Below are 16,516 nucleotides of genomic sequence, written 5' to 3' on the forward strand. Positions count from 1 at the left end.
AACCTGTTAGAACACCCATTTATATATCATGACTGTGAAAAGAGAAGAAATGAATATACGAGTTTGTGTGTGTGGGCTTTCTATATGTGCTGAATTCATATCCTATTTCTTTCCTTTCTATCAAGATGTCTAAAAAGGGCAGTTTATTATCGTTACTTTTTTCTAGAGTGAATTGGATATTGTTATCAAAACTATTGAGTTCGTCTAGAAAAGTTTCTATTTCACTTTCATCACCCTGCAGAATGGCAAAAATATCATCCACATATCTCTACCAACCTTTCAATTTCAAGTTAGGGACATTAATATTAGGAACTAGGTTAGTCTCAAAACATTCCATTTATATATTAGCAAGTATTGGTGATAATGAGGACCCCATAGCTACTCCATATTTCTGTTTGTATACTTGTCCCTCAAACTTAAAATAAGTATCATTAACACATAATTTGATCAACTCCAGGAAGACACTTATTTCTGTTTGGATTGAAAATGCCCTCATTATGCTGAGTTTGTAAAAATTCTAAAACTTTATCTAAGGGGACATTGGTAAATAAAGCTACTACATCAAAACTAACCATATGTCCCTTTATATTCTTGTTCTTAACTTTCTCTATGAGATCTACTGAATGTTTATTATGTGATTCTGAAAATTTACCTAAGTATATTCCTAGTTCTCCAGCTAACCACACAGCTAGGTTTTTGTTGGGAGATTTCATAGTAGAAACAATAGGGTGTAGTGGGCAGCCATCCTTGTGTATTTTGGGACTGCCATATATGTATGCAAGTTCAGGTAGTTTACTTGAGAATAATTTATTGCATAGTGTGTCCTTCCCATTACATAGTTTACTGATTATTTTCTTCACATTCTGGTTGAAGGTATTCTGAAGCTTTTGGACTGTGGGAGGATTCTCTATTTTAGCGTAGGTAGTTTCATCATCTAGTAGCCTGTACATTTTTTCCCTATATTCTGAACTATTCATGATAACAATGCTACCCCCTTTGTCAGCTTTCATAATTCTAATATCTTTGTAACTTTAATCTCTGTAGAGCAGTGCTAAATCTCACTGGCAAGATATCTCCAAGATTGTTTTCATTACTCCCTATCATCACTCCTCTGAGAAACGGGGCTAAATCATTGTGTTGTTCAACATTAAGGTAGTTAATCTTGCTACTGAATTCTATATTGGTATTATTTGTAGTCCCTACACAGAAATTTAATCCTAGTCCTAGTGCTGCTGTTTCATCCCTAGTCAATAATCTGCTTGCGATATTCTTTATATTTTCCATACTGCTAAATTTGATCCAAACGGAATTAGTATATAATCTCTCAGACTTATTTTTAATGTTGACCATGTTACGATTTATATCAAAGTTTACTCTACATTTGACCTGCCCAACAACTCGATTGTACCACTCACCTCTTATGGTCTCTTGCAGTGTGTTTTGTATTCTCCTTACACCAGCAAATGCAGCTTCTTTCTTCTCCTCAAGCTCTTGCAGCTGATCCTTGATGTGTCCTTCTTGAAAACTGCTGAAAGCTTCTCCACTCCAGGGTCTTTTTTCCATTCTGTCATAAGTTTTTGGACATACTTTGTTCTTCAAACATTCACTTTTAAACCAGATCTTATTTTTCATGGCTTTGGCTTGGTAAAGTTGTGTTTCGTATCTTCTTGCATAATGAACAGCTTGAGATCCAGAAATTTCATAATCAGTAAACTATTTAATGGGAAGGACACACTATGCAATAAATTATTCTCAAGTAAACTACCTGAACTTGCATACATGTATGGCAGTCCCAAAATACACAAGGATGGCTGCCCACTACGCCCTATTGTTTCTACTATGAAATCTCCCAACAAAAACCTAGCACATATAGAAAGCCCACACACACAAACTCGTATATTCATTTCTTCTCTTTTCACAGTCATGATATAAAAATGGGTGTTCTAACAGGTGTATTTCTCAGGGCAATGAGAATGTGTGACCCTTGTAAGATAGATAAAGAAATAAATTACAGTGATAAAAGCTTTGATACATTAGCATACCCGAATGGTTCAGAAAAGGGCACTCAACAAAGCTAGGAGGATTTTTTACAGGAAAATGCAGAGTACATGGAATACAGAAAACAAGAAAATAGTTTCCCTCCCTTATATGCCTAAAATGAGACAAATTACATCAAAATGAAAGAAATCAAATATAAATTTGTGTATACCTTTGACAACACAGTAAAAAAACAAAGTATGTAAAAATAAATTGGAAGGAGAAGATAGTAATGCAGATGATGTAGGGGTGTATACATAATTAATTGCAACAATTGTGGAGACAAATATGTGGGTGAAACAGGTAGGGGAATAAGGACTAGAATCCAAGAACACAGGAGTGCAGTACAACTCAACTCACAGGGAGTGCTATAGCTAGGCATTGTTGGGAAAAGGACCATAGGATGGATTTTAAAAACAGTAAAATATACAAAAGCAATAACATCAGTCATAGGAGGGTAGTGGAAGGGGCACTCATCAGACAGATAAAAGTGATAGAAAGAAACAAAGGATTTACCTCAGAAGATCCCAGAAGCTGATCTTTAATATTAAAAGAAGCTAAGATCGACCCTTCTGACCTGGAGGTTAGGTCTCCTGCCCAACAGACCGATGGTGACTACTCACATACCACAAGGATTAATACCACTGACCATCAGATCAGGATATCAAACCAACAGGAGGAGATTAACAACTCTCAAGAGAATGGAAACCAGGACAGCCATCATATAAATGACAGCACAGGGAGAAGAAGTTCCAGAAGATTGCTGGGCCTTGAACCAGCCTGAAAAGTGCTCGAGATCAAAGTAATATGTAAATATTTACCAGTAAACAAGTTATACACAAGAATCTTTTGGGGCGTCTCTTTCCATCTTCAGAAGAAAACTGAAAGAAGTTTTTGTTTGGTTAATAATAATAATAATAATAATAATAATAAGACTGTAATTACAAAATTCTTATGTTATACATATTTTAAACAAACAAATATCTTTCCCTCATCTTTTGTAACTTGTTGAAGAAGCTCGAAGGCAAGGCTGTCAGACATGTCAGTTTAATCTGACAAGAAGGGGGAGTATTGCTCATTAGCAGGTCATAGGTTTCTCTCTCTCTCTCTCTCTCTCTCTCTCTCTCTCTCTCTCTCTCTCTGTCAATAATTCATAGTTTTCCACTCTTAAGTAACCTACATAATTACTGTTTCTCTGTATGTCTTTACCTGTACAGTAGATAATTTTAAATTGATCTAATTTTACCTGTTACCTGTACCGATAATTTTACAAATTTTACTGTAAATGCGATTTTGTTCTAAAACATAGAGACAAAGAGCATTTCAGAACAAAGAGAAAGAGACAGAACAAAGAAGTTTTTAAAAACAAGGTTGAGAAAACTTATAAAAATAGATCGCTGGAATTGGGAGAGAGAGAAATAGTATACTAATCTTCACACACTCCTATGTTTTTACATCAACCATTTATTTCTTTTTTTTAAGGGTAATATATTAAGCTAACTTTTAAATGAAATTATAGTGACTTTAATTTCATTTAAAAGTTAAAAGTTGGAGCATGATTAGTGTCATATTTAGTTTTTAAATTCCAGAAATAAGCATGTATTAGCATTTTTAAAGACTGTGCCAAACTTACACAGAAATTCGCCTTAAGCGAGGGACATCTGGAACCTAACCTTGCGTAAGTTCGGGGTATGATTGTACACAGATATAAAATCACATGCAAGCAGTCCCCGGTTTATGATGGATCCGGCTTACGACGTTCCGAGGTTACGACACTTTTCAAATATATTCATCAGAAATTATTTCCTGGTTTATGACGCGTGTTCTGGGGTTACAACGCCGATCCGACGGAAGAAATATGGCTCCAAAATGGCCTAATAATAAAAATTTGGAGGTTTTTTTGATGAAAAACTCAATAAAACTGCAGTTTACATCATTTTCAATGCACCAAAAGCATTAAAAGTAAGGTTTTCTTTGGATTTTTAACGATTTTCGACGATTTTTCAGTTTACGACAATTTTCTGCTTACGACGCGGCGTAAGAAGGGAACCCCTGTTGTAAACCGGGGACTGCCTGTATCCAGTATATCCTCTTGAGTATGTACATAAATATACAGTAGAACCCCGGTCCTCGACCGTACTAGAACTCGACATAATCGGATTTGGACATGAAATTTTGAGTAAATTCTGCATCGGAGCTCAAACAACAAACCGGAATCCGACCCGATGAATCATATGATGTTTGTAGAAAAAGTTTTGGGCGGCTGCCGCTAGTTGGCGTTGTAGGTGGCGTACTTCCCATGCTATGTAAAAGCATTTAAAGCCCACACATGCTGCTGCTGCTGTTGTTTGGAGAAGTACACCTTGTATAGGTATATATAATTTTTTTGGCTTTCTGCACTGAATTTTCATCCAATCATGGGTCCCAATATGTTAGGGAATCATGATATTTACTGAAAGATGTTTTACAGTGATTTTGTACACTATTCCAGTAGACTCTGTATGATATTTACCATAAATACTGAATGTTTATGTAATTAGTACCGCGGTACACCACCAGGGTGGTGCTGTGGTTTGTTTACATCTGCCACAAGCTGCCAAGTTCTGATGTAATTTAGGAAATTTTTCTTAATTTTATGATAACAGACATACAGTAATTCGGCTTATAAATACTGTATTATTAATTTAATGTGATAATCAGGCTTGTTTTTCAATGTTATCATTATTAACAACAGTTTTCGTGTGTACCCGTTACAGTACATTCTGGTAGTGCCTATAGGCTACCTAGCCTAGCCTATGGCGCTTAGTCTATCATCGAAATAATACGGCCGCATTGGTCGTCTAGGCCAGTTTTTTTATACAGTGTGCATTTAAAAATGTAAAAAGTGCTTCTGATACGGTAAATTATTCAACTCTGAACTTAACTGTAATTTGTATAATGTTTTGTATAAAAAGGTAAGGTTGGGGTATAGGCCAGTTTTTTTGATACAGTGTGCATTTAAAAATGTAAAAAGTGCTTCTGATACGGTAAGTTATTCAACTCTGAACTTATTTAATTGTGTATAATGTTTTGTATAAAAAAGGGATTTTGACAAAGGAAAAATCTATTTCTGAGGAAGGTCCCGTGTCACCCGGTGAAATTCCATTACAGCACGAATTTCTAGGTATAACAATGCTAGATATACCAGAGAAAAAGAGCTTTCAGGAAAGCTGGGGTTACTACCCCAGTCGAGCGTCTTCTAGGAAGACGTCGGTATAAAGAAGGGTGAGTGAAATACCACTACCACGGAAACCTACTCGAAAGATCTCTCCTATCAAAATCCCCGAACAGAGCGGTGAGCCGTTACAGCCCCTACACTCAACACCCGCCAGGACGGCGACACCAGTGCCACCTACCTCATTCCATGCTAGCACTAACCCCAGACTTGGCATGTGCAAGTAGGGGTGGGGAGTACTAGGTGATCCAGGGAGGTCACCGGGTGACACGGGACCTTCCTCAGAAATAGATTTTCCTTTGTCAAAATCCCTTTTCTGAGTTCAGTCCCGTGTCAGCCGGTGAAATAGTGATAGAGAATCATGCCAAGGCTGCAACTACAAGGAAAAAAAATGGGGTAATCTGAAGAAAAAGGCAAAAATTTTACGAAAATAATTTTAATCAAGAATCTCTTTCATGTAGCAAGAATACTAAAACTAAGGCATACTAAATCTAAGGCACATCAAAAACTTAATACTATGAAACGTGGGAGGTCCCCTGACACGACGGGAAGAAGCCCCAAAAATCTTAAAATTACTTAAAGCAAGGTGAAACATGAAATGTGCATAAGATAAATGCAAATACAACCTTAATACTATACACGTAAACTTAGGCTAAACACGTAAGAGACAAGATCAATGAAAATTAACATATACAGAACATATACATATATCTGGGGTACGTGGAGCCAAATAAAAACTGTCCAGTACCCCATAAGAAAAAAACAATCATGGCATGTCAGATTACACTTTTCCATCAACAGATACAAGATACATCAATATGAGGAGCCAGGCAGTGAGGTATAATCAACCAGGAGAATAAGCAGAGAAGTAAATGAGGCAGGCGGGGGGGGAAAGGAAAGGATAAGGATATGATTAGTTAAGGTGGGGAGATGACACTTCCCACAGCTATGGTAGAAAATTTCAGGGCTTGAGCGATTTTAAATAGTGGCGTTTAAACACTAGAGGTGATTTCCAACCCGTATATTTAGATAACTCTGAGAAGTCCATATTATGAAAGTAATTAATGGAAGTAGCAACTGCTCGAATATCATGAACCTTAGGAACTGAATCTGGGTTGGCCTGTTTAATGAAATACAGAATTTGTTGTCTTATAGCATTCAGTGAAAGAGTACCACCTTTCTCCCTGATAAAAAGAGGACCCGACTTACTCTGTGGAGTTCTTAAAAGGTAAGATTTAAGTGTATAAACTGGACATAAAGACTGGTCTTGAGGAAGGGCACCACCTTCCAAGGAGACCACCTGTCCTGTGGGTCTTCGTTTTTAGCTAAAAATCTAAGGTCAGGGGAAAGGAGGACCTCTCCAGACGGGAGGAAGGTCACAAAATTATCACCTCTAGTGAGAGCCGACAGCTCTGAGATTCTAGCACCTGAAGCCAAGCTAATCAAAAATAAAGTCTTCCTTAACAGATCCTGATAAGAGCAATGAAAGTTATCCAACTCTGATGCTAACTTAAGGACGTCATTGAGAAACCACGTAACAGACTGTGGGCGTGATACTGGTCTCAGACGAGCGCATGCTCTGGGGATAGATGAAAAATAGGAATCTGTAAGGTCGATTTTAAAGCCGTAAAGAAATACTTTCTTCAATGCTGACTTGACTGTGGTAATAGTGGCCGGAGCAAGGCCTTTCTCAAACAGTGATCTAAAGAAGGAAACTCCTAAATTAGTCGTCATGATTTTGGCTTCAGATGCTTTCAGGAAGGAGGCTAATTTTTTGACTGCTGAGTCATACTGTCTAAGAGTAGAATCTCTTTTATCTGATTCTAAAAACAGAGTGTTGACAGGGTCAATGTTTGCTCCTTTTGGGCTGCGAATTTTATAAAGTCCATAAAACTAGGGCATTCTGAATTCTTGAGGAAGCTGACACAGTCTTGGTTTGTACTGTCTGGGTCAGAATGGGCTTGGGAATCCGAAGACTCCGTAATCCCAGTTCCTGAAGAAGAGGGAACCAATTGCTCTTCGGCCAATAGGGGCTACTAGGGCTGGTTGACCTTTGAATGTCCTGAGTTTGTGTAATACTTTCAGCAGTAAATTTATTGGAGGGAACAGATAAATCTTCTCCCAATTGTTCCAATCTACTGTCATTGCGTCTGTGGCGTCGCCTGAGGGTCCAGGTTGGGGCCACGTAACAGGGGAGCTTGAAGTTGCTCTCCGTTGCGAACAGATCCACTTGGAGGCCCGGAACCGGCAAATCCATTTGAAAGATTCCACGTCCAGGGACCACTCCGTCTCCAACGGAGTAGCCCTGGACAGGGAATCCGCCACCACGTTCCGTACCTGCCGCTAGGTGGGTGGCTGACAGGTGCCAGCCGTGCTTGTTCGCCAGGGAGAAGATAGCAACCATTACTTGGTTTACTCGACCTGATTTGGAGCCGCCCTGTTGATGCAATGAACTACCACTGCGCTGTCCAACACCAGCCTGATATGAATCCGGTTGGGGGGGCGGATTTTCTTCAGAGTTAGAAAGACCGCCATAGCTTCCAGGGTGTTTATATGGAACTGCTGAAACATTGTGGACCACGTTCCTTGTACTTTTGTTTTGGTGAATATCCCCCAGCCGCTTTTAGGGAAGCGTCTGTGTGAACAACTAGTGCCGGAGGGGAAATTGAAGCGGAACTGTTTTGGACAGGCCTCTGACTGTGGTCCAAGGCCGCAGTCTTGTCTTTTAAGATTCGAGGAATAGAGGAGACCTTGTCTCTGAGCTTGACATTGGCTCGACTCCGCCACACTCTGTTTATGTCTTTTAATTTCGCTTTTAAGAGCAGGTCTGTCACTGAGGCAAACTGAAGAGACCCAAGGACTCTTTCTTGGGATCGGCGGGATGCTGATGGATTTTTGAGGAATCTCCTGGTGAGAGATGCTATCTCTTTCCTCTTGGGAGGCGGGAGAGATAACGTGTGAGAGGACAGATCCCACTGGAGACCCAGCCACTGAAACCGGGACTCGGAGTCAGGCGGGACTTCTCTGTTCAGTTGAAAACCTAGCGACTCCAGGAAATTGATGACTATGGACGTAGCCTTCTGACACTCCGGAACTGTTGGTGCCCAAATTATCCAATCGTCTAGGTACGCTGCTAGGGATATCCTCGAGACCGGAGTTGTTGCACTACCGTGTCCGCCAGCTTGGTGAATACCCTGGGCGCAATGTTCAGACCGAAGGGGCATGACCCTGAAGGAGTAGGCTTGATTCCCGAGTCTGAAACCGAGGAACTGAGAGAAGTTCCGCGCAATCGGGACGTGATAATAAGCGTCTGAAAGATCGATAGAGGTGGTGACGGCTCCACGCGGAAGTAGAGTCCGTGCCTGAGCTACCGTAGGCATGCGAAATTTGTCGCATTTTATGTAGAGATTTAGACGCGACAGATCCAGGATCACTCTTTGCTGATCGGAGTCTTTTTTGGGAACAGTGAATAACCTGCCTTGAAACTTTAGGTGCCTTACTTTCTTTATTGCTCGTTTGTTGAGCAATTCTGTCACGTAATCCTGTAGGATTGATGTGGGTGGCTGGTAAAATCTGGTTAGAGGAGGAGGGTTCTTGATCCAGCTCCATCCTAGTCCTTTGGACACAATGCTGTGTGCCCAAGGGCTGAAGGTCCATTGGTCCCTGAACCAATACAGGCGACCACCTACCTGTGTTCTCTCAGTGGGAGGGAGCGGGTTTATTCCCCCTACCACGTCCAGGCCTTCCCCTTGGGGTGGTGTTGGGCTTTCCTCTATGAGGGACTTTGCCTCTTCCTCCCCTTTGCAACCCTATTAAGGCCGTGAAAAAATCCACGGCCCTCATATGTGGGGTTGTACGCTGGTGAAGCCACATAAGAGGGTGCAGCTGGTTGAACCAGCACATACTGTTGGGGTGAGCCTTGGAGGTAGAAGGCTGGGCTACTGCCGAGACCGGGACAGCTTGACTACCGCCTGATGGTGGGGCCTCTTATGCCTCCTGAAGCGTTTGCCTCCTCTCGTCTGGGGGCTGGCGATTCTGGGGTCTTGCGCTTATAGGCAGAAATGCCCCAGCGAGAGCGCAGACTCTGATTGGCCCGTGTAGCCTCAGCCATAACGTTTGTGACCTCCTCTTCAGGGAAGAGGTTAGGTCCCCAGATCGAGCTTTTAACAAGCTTGTTAGGCTCGTGGCGGATAGTAGCATCGGCAAAATGAATTTCCTGCATTCCAGTCTGGCCATGATAAACTCAAAAAAGTCAGACTGGAAGCCAGCCAGCAAGGACTTGGCCAAAACTTGAAAGAATGGCTCGTCCGAGCAGGAGACGGCAGTAGCTTCCGTAAGGCAGACGGAGTTCAGGACCGGGCTAACTTAGTCCGGCATCAAACTCCGCCTTCAATAAAGATTCCGGCAGCTTGGGAGCTGCTCACTGAACTGCGTGGAAGCGCAGAAGGGGTCCAGCTTCCCGACAGTGAAAGTGGACGGGCGTCCACCCAGAACTCATTACTTCCTGGGAATACCAGGGAAGTAGGGTCTGTTTCCCTTAACTGTGGTAACGGTTACCATCGGCAGCACGCCGGGCCGTAGCCAGAGCAACTTTGTCAAGCAAGGGGTGGGTAGGTTGTCTCCCAGGGCAAACATTGTAAAGTTGCCCTTGAAAGGAGTCAACTTTGTGTTTTCTGCCTGCCACTCCGTCAGAGTGCGCAGGAGAGCCCGACTGAGCTTGGTCCCTAGGGACGATGACAGTCTCCCTAGGAACCTTATCTGACCGAATCCAAGCTTCCTCCGTTAAGCCTCTTACGAAGCCTGGGTAAGGGGGCAGGAGATCGGGGAAAGAACTCCAATTCCTCCAACCGTCTCGTGCCAAGACCTTCAACTGTAAGCTTGCCATCATGTTGGATGACCCGGTCTGCGAAACGCCAAGGGTTACCGACATCGAACGGCGGGAGGTCCGCTGTGTCGGGGATAACATACTGTGGTTCGGCTGGGGTGGGCAGCCATTCCCGCCAGTATGTTATCATGACTGGCCAACTTTTCAGAGATTTTATTAAATCTCGTATCTAGGTCCTCTGTAAACTTCTTATAAAGTTGATTTGCAAAGGCCTCTGCGTCGAAAGCAGGTTGGCGAGGAGGGCTTGGTTTTGCAGCCCTCTTACTCGCGCCTTTGCCGGAGGAACCAGACTTGCTCCCGGAGGCTACAGGTCCTGAAACCTTAGCCTTCGACGGGGGGAAGGGCGATGCCTTCTTGGAAGTCGAGGACTTGTAGCCCTTCGCCTTCCATGAAGTCTTCAACTTCAACTTGGGGATAGCAGATGGAGCTCTATCACCCAAGGAGGAAGACTTCACAAAACCTGCAAAAGAAGAAATGGATGAAGCAGGGGAGCCAAATAGAGCGGGCCCGCCCCAACAACCTCACTTACCTCACCACTTACCACCTGGTCCTGCTCTGTGTTCATCGGTTTCAGGTTAAGATCCAAGGCGGCTACATCCTCCGAGACCTCAGCGTAGAGGATATCCACTTGGGGTGGCTGGGTCGCATCCCGGATTTGCTGGATGATAGGGGTGGCAAGATCTTCAGGCACTGCGGCCGCCACCCGTGCGCGCCGGGTAGAGCAAGTCCCTCAACCTGGCGTCCGAGGACGTGGGGCTTCCCGACGGAACATTCCTGCCAAACCCAGCCACCCAGGCCCGGAGGGATTCCAAGGCAGACTTCTTGGAAGCTTTCGTCCGCCTGTAAGAAAACCAACAATTAGCTAAGAACGAAAAAACCAGTCCGGGAACCTCATAAACAATATACAATATGAGGAGCATAAAACGGAAGAAAAAGACTGTCACTTACCGACTCATCCTGGACGGTTGTGCAGAGAGCGAAGCAAACCTCACAACCATCGGGGTGCCAAACAACCAGGTCGTCAAGTCGGACCGCACAACCAGCGTGGGTCCGGCATACTACGTGACCGTAGGGTTGTTGAAGGGAGGCGGTACACCCCGGCTCCTCACAGCGAACAGTCTGTAAGTAGAAAAGTACATGAACCTCCCACCCTAAGCAATCTAAAGCTGGCAAGGCCGGGAAACTCAACTACAACCGGAATACTCCAGCGGAGAAGAACTCCCTTATCATAAACTGGGCCAATAAGCTCTAAATTGCACAGAGTGGAAGGTAAAGGTTTTCAGACCCGGAGGACTCCGGGAATGAAGGAATGAGAAACCAGGAACTAACCATAAGGGCTGCCAGTAAAATAACGGCGGAGCCCCGGGTGTAGGACCGGACTCACGTATATAAAATATAAAGGAGCTGTACTCCTGTAGATAAACAGACTTATCTAAATATTAATGAAAATAAACAACAATAACAAGTGATGGTAAAACTCAAGGAGACCGGAGGGATCCGCTCCTCTATATAATGTATAAATCCTTCCGCCCTTACTTCCCCGCCGGAGAAACAAGACGGGCAAAATGCTCGTATGTTCATAACATAAGCCGGAGCAATTATATATTACCCTATCAAGTAACCCGCGGGAGAAAAGAGGTATGGACAGTGACTCGAACACGTTCGAGTAAACAAACCACCAACCCCAACACAGCGATGCTAGGGACGATATGGGAGGGAGCGAATCCTCTACCAACAGGAGGAGTCCCTGAACTCGGAGAAAACGCCATCTAGCGTCACCCGCACGAGTAGAGCAAGGCTGGAGGGGTGGAGGGGGGTGGAGTAGGGGAGGAGTAGGCTACCAGGAAGGGAACAGGAGACAGGGAGAAACATATCACCCGCTCAACTGCATCCATACCTCCAAGAAAATGAAACTTGGGAGGGTGGCCTACTACTGGAAGCTACCAACCCTCGAGCCCGACTCCTTCCTAGGCGAAGCCTAATATGGACCTAACCTAGTATAGGCTAGGAAAATGGAGGAGTGCAGAAGGGAGGAGGAAGCAACAGGGAGAGAAATTTTGTGCCGAGAACCAACCGGGATCGAGAAGAGGGGGGGCAAGGAGGCGACTAGCCTAGAGGAAACACATCCAAAGAACTCGATTCCCCCAAATGGAGGAAGAGAACTAAGGGGCTCACTCTGCCCACCAAAACGACGACCTGGAGGAAACAGCAACAAAACTCCCTCAACCTGATCTCCACACCCAGGGCAAGGGGATGGAAGCAAACAAGCCTACTCCACAAAATAACCATCACACATAAAGAATTGGAACCAAAATGTGCTCAATAGGGAGCGTAGCCTACCTCGGGGAAGCGGTTAGATCTGAGGCTGCCGCCACCACACAGAGGTAAACAACAAAATAAATTAAATAAATAAAAAAAATAAAAAGAGAGCACCATCTCCAAGCATAAAATAATTAGCCTAATTGAGACCAAAAATACAAAGGAACCCAACCTGGGGGGTACCTGGACGGGCATCACTAACAAAGGCCAGATAGGCCAATGAAATGTAATTCAATAAACAAAAAGGGGGAGCCACCGCAAGGAACCACCAGGAAGGGAACCAAGGGGCAAAATCTATCTATAACGACAAGGAGACAACTCCAACCGAAAAGAACTGAAGGAGTCGCCTCATGATCGACATGGCTGGCGGGGGCGCCGTGGCGCCATAATAAGATCTCAATATTTATGAAAATACGAGACCATAACAGCCAAAAATAGAACAAAACCCCACAAGAAGATGGTACTTAACTTAGAGATGGTAAAGCTGCTCGATGCCATGAGATGCAAGAAAATCCAAAATAAAGAGAAAAAGACGAGCACACAAAAGAAACGGATGCAGTCACGTGCTAGAAAATGGAATGAGGTAGGTGGCGCTGGTGTCGCCGTCCTGGCGGGTGTTGAGTGTAGGGGCTGTAACGGCTCACCGCTCTGTTCCGGGGATTTTGATAGGGAGAGATCTTTCGAGTAGGTTTCCGTGGTAGTGGTATTTCACTCACCCTTCTTTATACCGACGTCTTCCTAGAAGACGCTCGACTGGGGGTAGTAACCCCAGCTTTCCTGAAAGCTCTTTTTCTCTGGTATATCTAGCATTGTTATACCTAGAAATTCGTGCTGTAATGGAATTTCACCGGCTGACACGGGACTGAACTCAGAAAGGTAATTTAAGGTAAAATGACTGGTGGTCAGGAATTGATTAATCCATTTTCAGTTATTTCTTATGGGAGAAATTAACTCAGACTTATTGACTAAATCAAATTTGCTTTCTCCACGTTTCTTTAAAACTGGAAACTAATTAGGATAGAAAAGGGTTCTACTGTATACTTGTACATGCCATCGGTGCAAAAATAATTTAAAATTGAAAAAACCATGTATTCCAACTCATTCAGAACAAGTTTAGCATTTCAAATCTTAAGTAATGGTATAGCCTAAACGGTTTGAAATGTACTAACCTAATCGTAGCCTAAGTTTTATGCTATGACACCCAGAGTACTTCGACTATATTATTCTAACAATCGAAACAACATTGCGTTGTGTATATTATCCAAGACATAAATGGTACAAACTTACCGTTAGTTCAAATGGCATATTTGATATTCTTAGCCTGAATTGAGATTGGGATTGGCAATTGGCGTGAGCACAGTCTCTACTTCGTAACCCTCATCCAAAGCACATTCCAAGAAATTCTCCTTACATTTAGATATGCATATCTCCTAAAAGAAGTCTCCCTAAACAAACTTTTTAGATGAAAAGGAATACTTAAGTGGATTTGAAGGCATCGACAAATATGGCTGCATATCCTCAGTACTTCCTAGATACAGCTACACTGTACAAAGTTGTAATGAGACTGACTTCATGGCCATCACTGACCAACATCAAACATTCAACTAACAACCTTACCAACAAACAGCTGATGACCAGCACTTAAGCATTATTACACGTATACTCACAATTAAATACATGAAACAGCCAAACACAATGCTTCTCACAACTAAATACAAAGACAACAAAACATAACATCTATCTTCTACATAATACACATTTCCACTTTATGTAAATTTAGAAAGAATACATAAAACTATACCACAAATTGCAGAAAAGTACAATCTCTTGTCGAAGTTTTGACACCATAATTCACATGGGTCAGTATTTTTGTGGTTGTCTGTTATATGTACTGTTAGCATTGTTTGTTATCATTTACAGTTTAGATCACATGGTTTAAGCTTTGTTTTGGATTATCAGGCGCTGTATATCGTTAGTCTGGACTTACTTTCAGGTTAAATAATCTTTCATTCATTGCATCTAGAATATCGATGCTCCTTCTACCTTTAGTGGGCTTCCATTCTGAGAACTGTTGTGAGCCCAAATTATTGTAAACTCAGGCTACATACTAGCCTAAGCTTAGCATACCTGAAGTCTCAGGAAATAGTGATCTCTGATGATTTGTTGACAAATTTTCTAACACAGCATTTTAACTGAAAAAATTTACAAAACAGCACAAAAATAGTTAATGTGTTACGAAACAACAAAAGAAATAATTACCAATGCTTAGTGTACATTCCATGCAGTATACAGTATATATAGCCTGTGTGCTGTACTCGCTGATAAATGTTTCAGTAGAATGCAGACTTCGCTGATGTTATGTTGTGGATGGCTACAACTAACACAATTGTTGGAAGGTAGGGTTGAGGATGATAAACATGCAGGGTTAGTGATACATTCATCGTTGTCCACTTCTCCCTCTATTAGGGATTTAACCAAAATTGCATCATGCTTCACTTCTCTCTCCCAGATGTAAATGAGATGTTGAAGCAATAGTTCAAATATAGTGGATGACAATTTCTTTGAAAAGATAGCCAATGTACAGTAGATTGGACTGTTTGTTTCTTCTTTTTTATCATAAATAAGTTTGTAACATGCAGTGGCATCTTGAATTTGCTCAACTTGGTCAAACCTTTCATTGTTGACATCCACCACTCCAAAATTTTAGCCCGGTATCAAAGTGTATAATTGACTCTGCCAGTCTCGTCTAAAAATTCTTGTTTCTCAGTCTCCCCACCTTTTTTCCATCCTCTTCAAGTTCAGTGAATTCTTTGTTGTCAGTTCCTCAACTTCATTAGATAAAAGGAGATGAATGTGTCATTCTTGTCAGCTTCTAACTCAAATGTTTTCATGATTCATGATATAATGTATTTTATTATACAGTAATGGCGATCTTACAGATTTAAATTTAAAAATCATTTATCACACACAGTTTACTTTTCACTGGAACCTAACTAATGGGCATATTATTATTTTTTTTGAAAGACACCTTTAAATTCATCAGAAACCATGCAGAAGTGGGTGTTTAAATTTTATAAGTAATTTACAAGTTTTCATATTTTTATGTCTAAAAATCTATATGAAAAATGCATTTCATAAGCACATGTGTAAAATCTGTATCGAAAATGTATTATTTTTATTTTTGTACATGCATAAATATGATGCAAAGGTATTTCAGCACATTCAGTTAGTGTACTTTACAAGATGTGATACCCATTTGCAAAGTTACTGCACTTTTCAAAGATGATACCCTGCAGAAAATGCTTGTTAAATATTTGAAGTACATTTATAAGTTTCCATGCTTTTAACTGTAGAATCGATATGGAAAATTTATATTTATATTTCTGTACATAAATATCATACAAGTATTATGTCCATTTGTAAATTCTGTCATAATGACTTTTCCATGACCTTGAGATGAGGTTTTTTCAGTCATTAGCAATCATTTGATAAAATGAATTTACATAATGTAATATCAGAGATGTAACTAAGAGTTGTATAAGTGTCATTCTTTGAAAATTACTCTGTCCACCTCGGAGAAAATGCTGGTGCAATCTGTATGTGCATGTAATTACAGCATGCAAGTTGGTGTACTTTTACAAGATGTGATACCCTTAGTTACTGCATTTTTAAAGATGATACCCTGTAGAAATGTGTTTAACTTTTAAGTTTTTGTGTTTTTAGGTGTAAAATCAGAATGGAAAATTTGTATTTATATTTTGTTTGAAAACAGGCTGAATACAAAAAGCAGTACAGTTACTTTATTACAGTTATCTCTCTCTCTCTCTCTCTCTCTCTCTATCTCTCTCTCTCTCTCTCTTTCCTGGGCTCAATCTCTCTCTCTCATGCATTGGATGGTTAGCGCATCAAACATACTTTTACAACTTCATTTCTCTGTGTTTACCTGTACAGTATATAATTTTAAATTGATTGAATTTTACCTGTACTGTACTACCTTTTTATGTTGAACATTATGTACATTGTTTTTATATTTTATGGAATTGTAGGCTACTTTTGTTAGA

At 41.6% G+C, this 16,516-nt stretch overlaps 2 protein-coding genes across 2 annotated transcripts in view; one reads left to right on the forward strand and one right to left on the reverse strand.

Annotated features, from left to right (window-relative positions):
- LOC136844862 (uncharacterized) overlaps positions 1 to 16,516 on the forward strand; it is a 132,718-nt gene that overhangs the window by 34,788 nt on the left and 81,414 nt on the right. The window lies entirely within an intron of this gene.
- LOC136844612 (uncharacterized) lies at positions 432 to 1,010 on the reverse strand. Its single transcript, XM_067113898.1, has one exon. It carries the CDS (start codon positions 1,008 to 1,010, stop codon positions 432 to 434), a length of 579 nt encoding a protein of 192 aa, XP_066969999.1.

This window comes from Macrobrachium rosenbergii, chromosome 13 (assembly GCF_040412425.1).
Source record: "Macrobrachium rosenbergii isolate ZJJX-2024 chromosome 13, ASM4041242v1, whole genome shotgun sequence".
Classification (NCBI taxonomy): Eukaryota; Metazoa; Arthropoda; class Malacostraca; order Decapoda; family Palaemonidae; genus Macrobrachium; species Macrobrachium rosenbergii.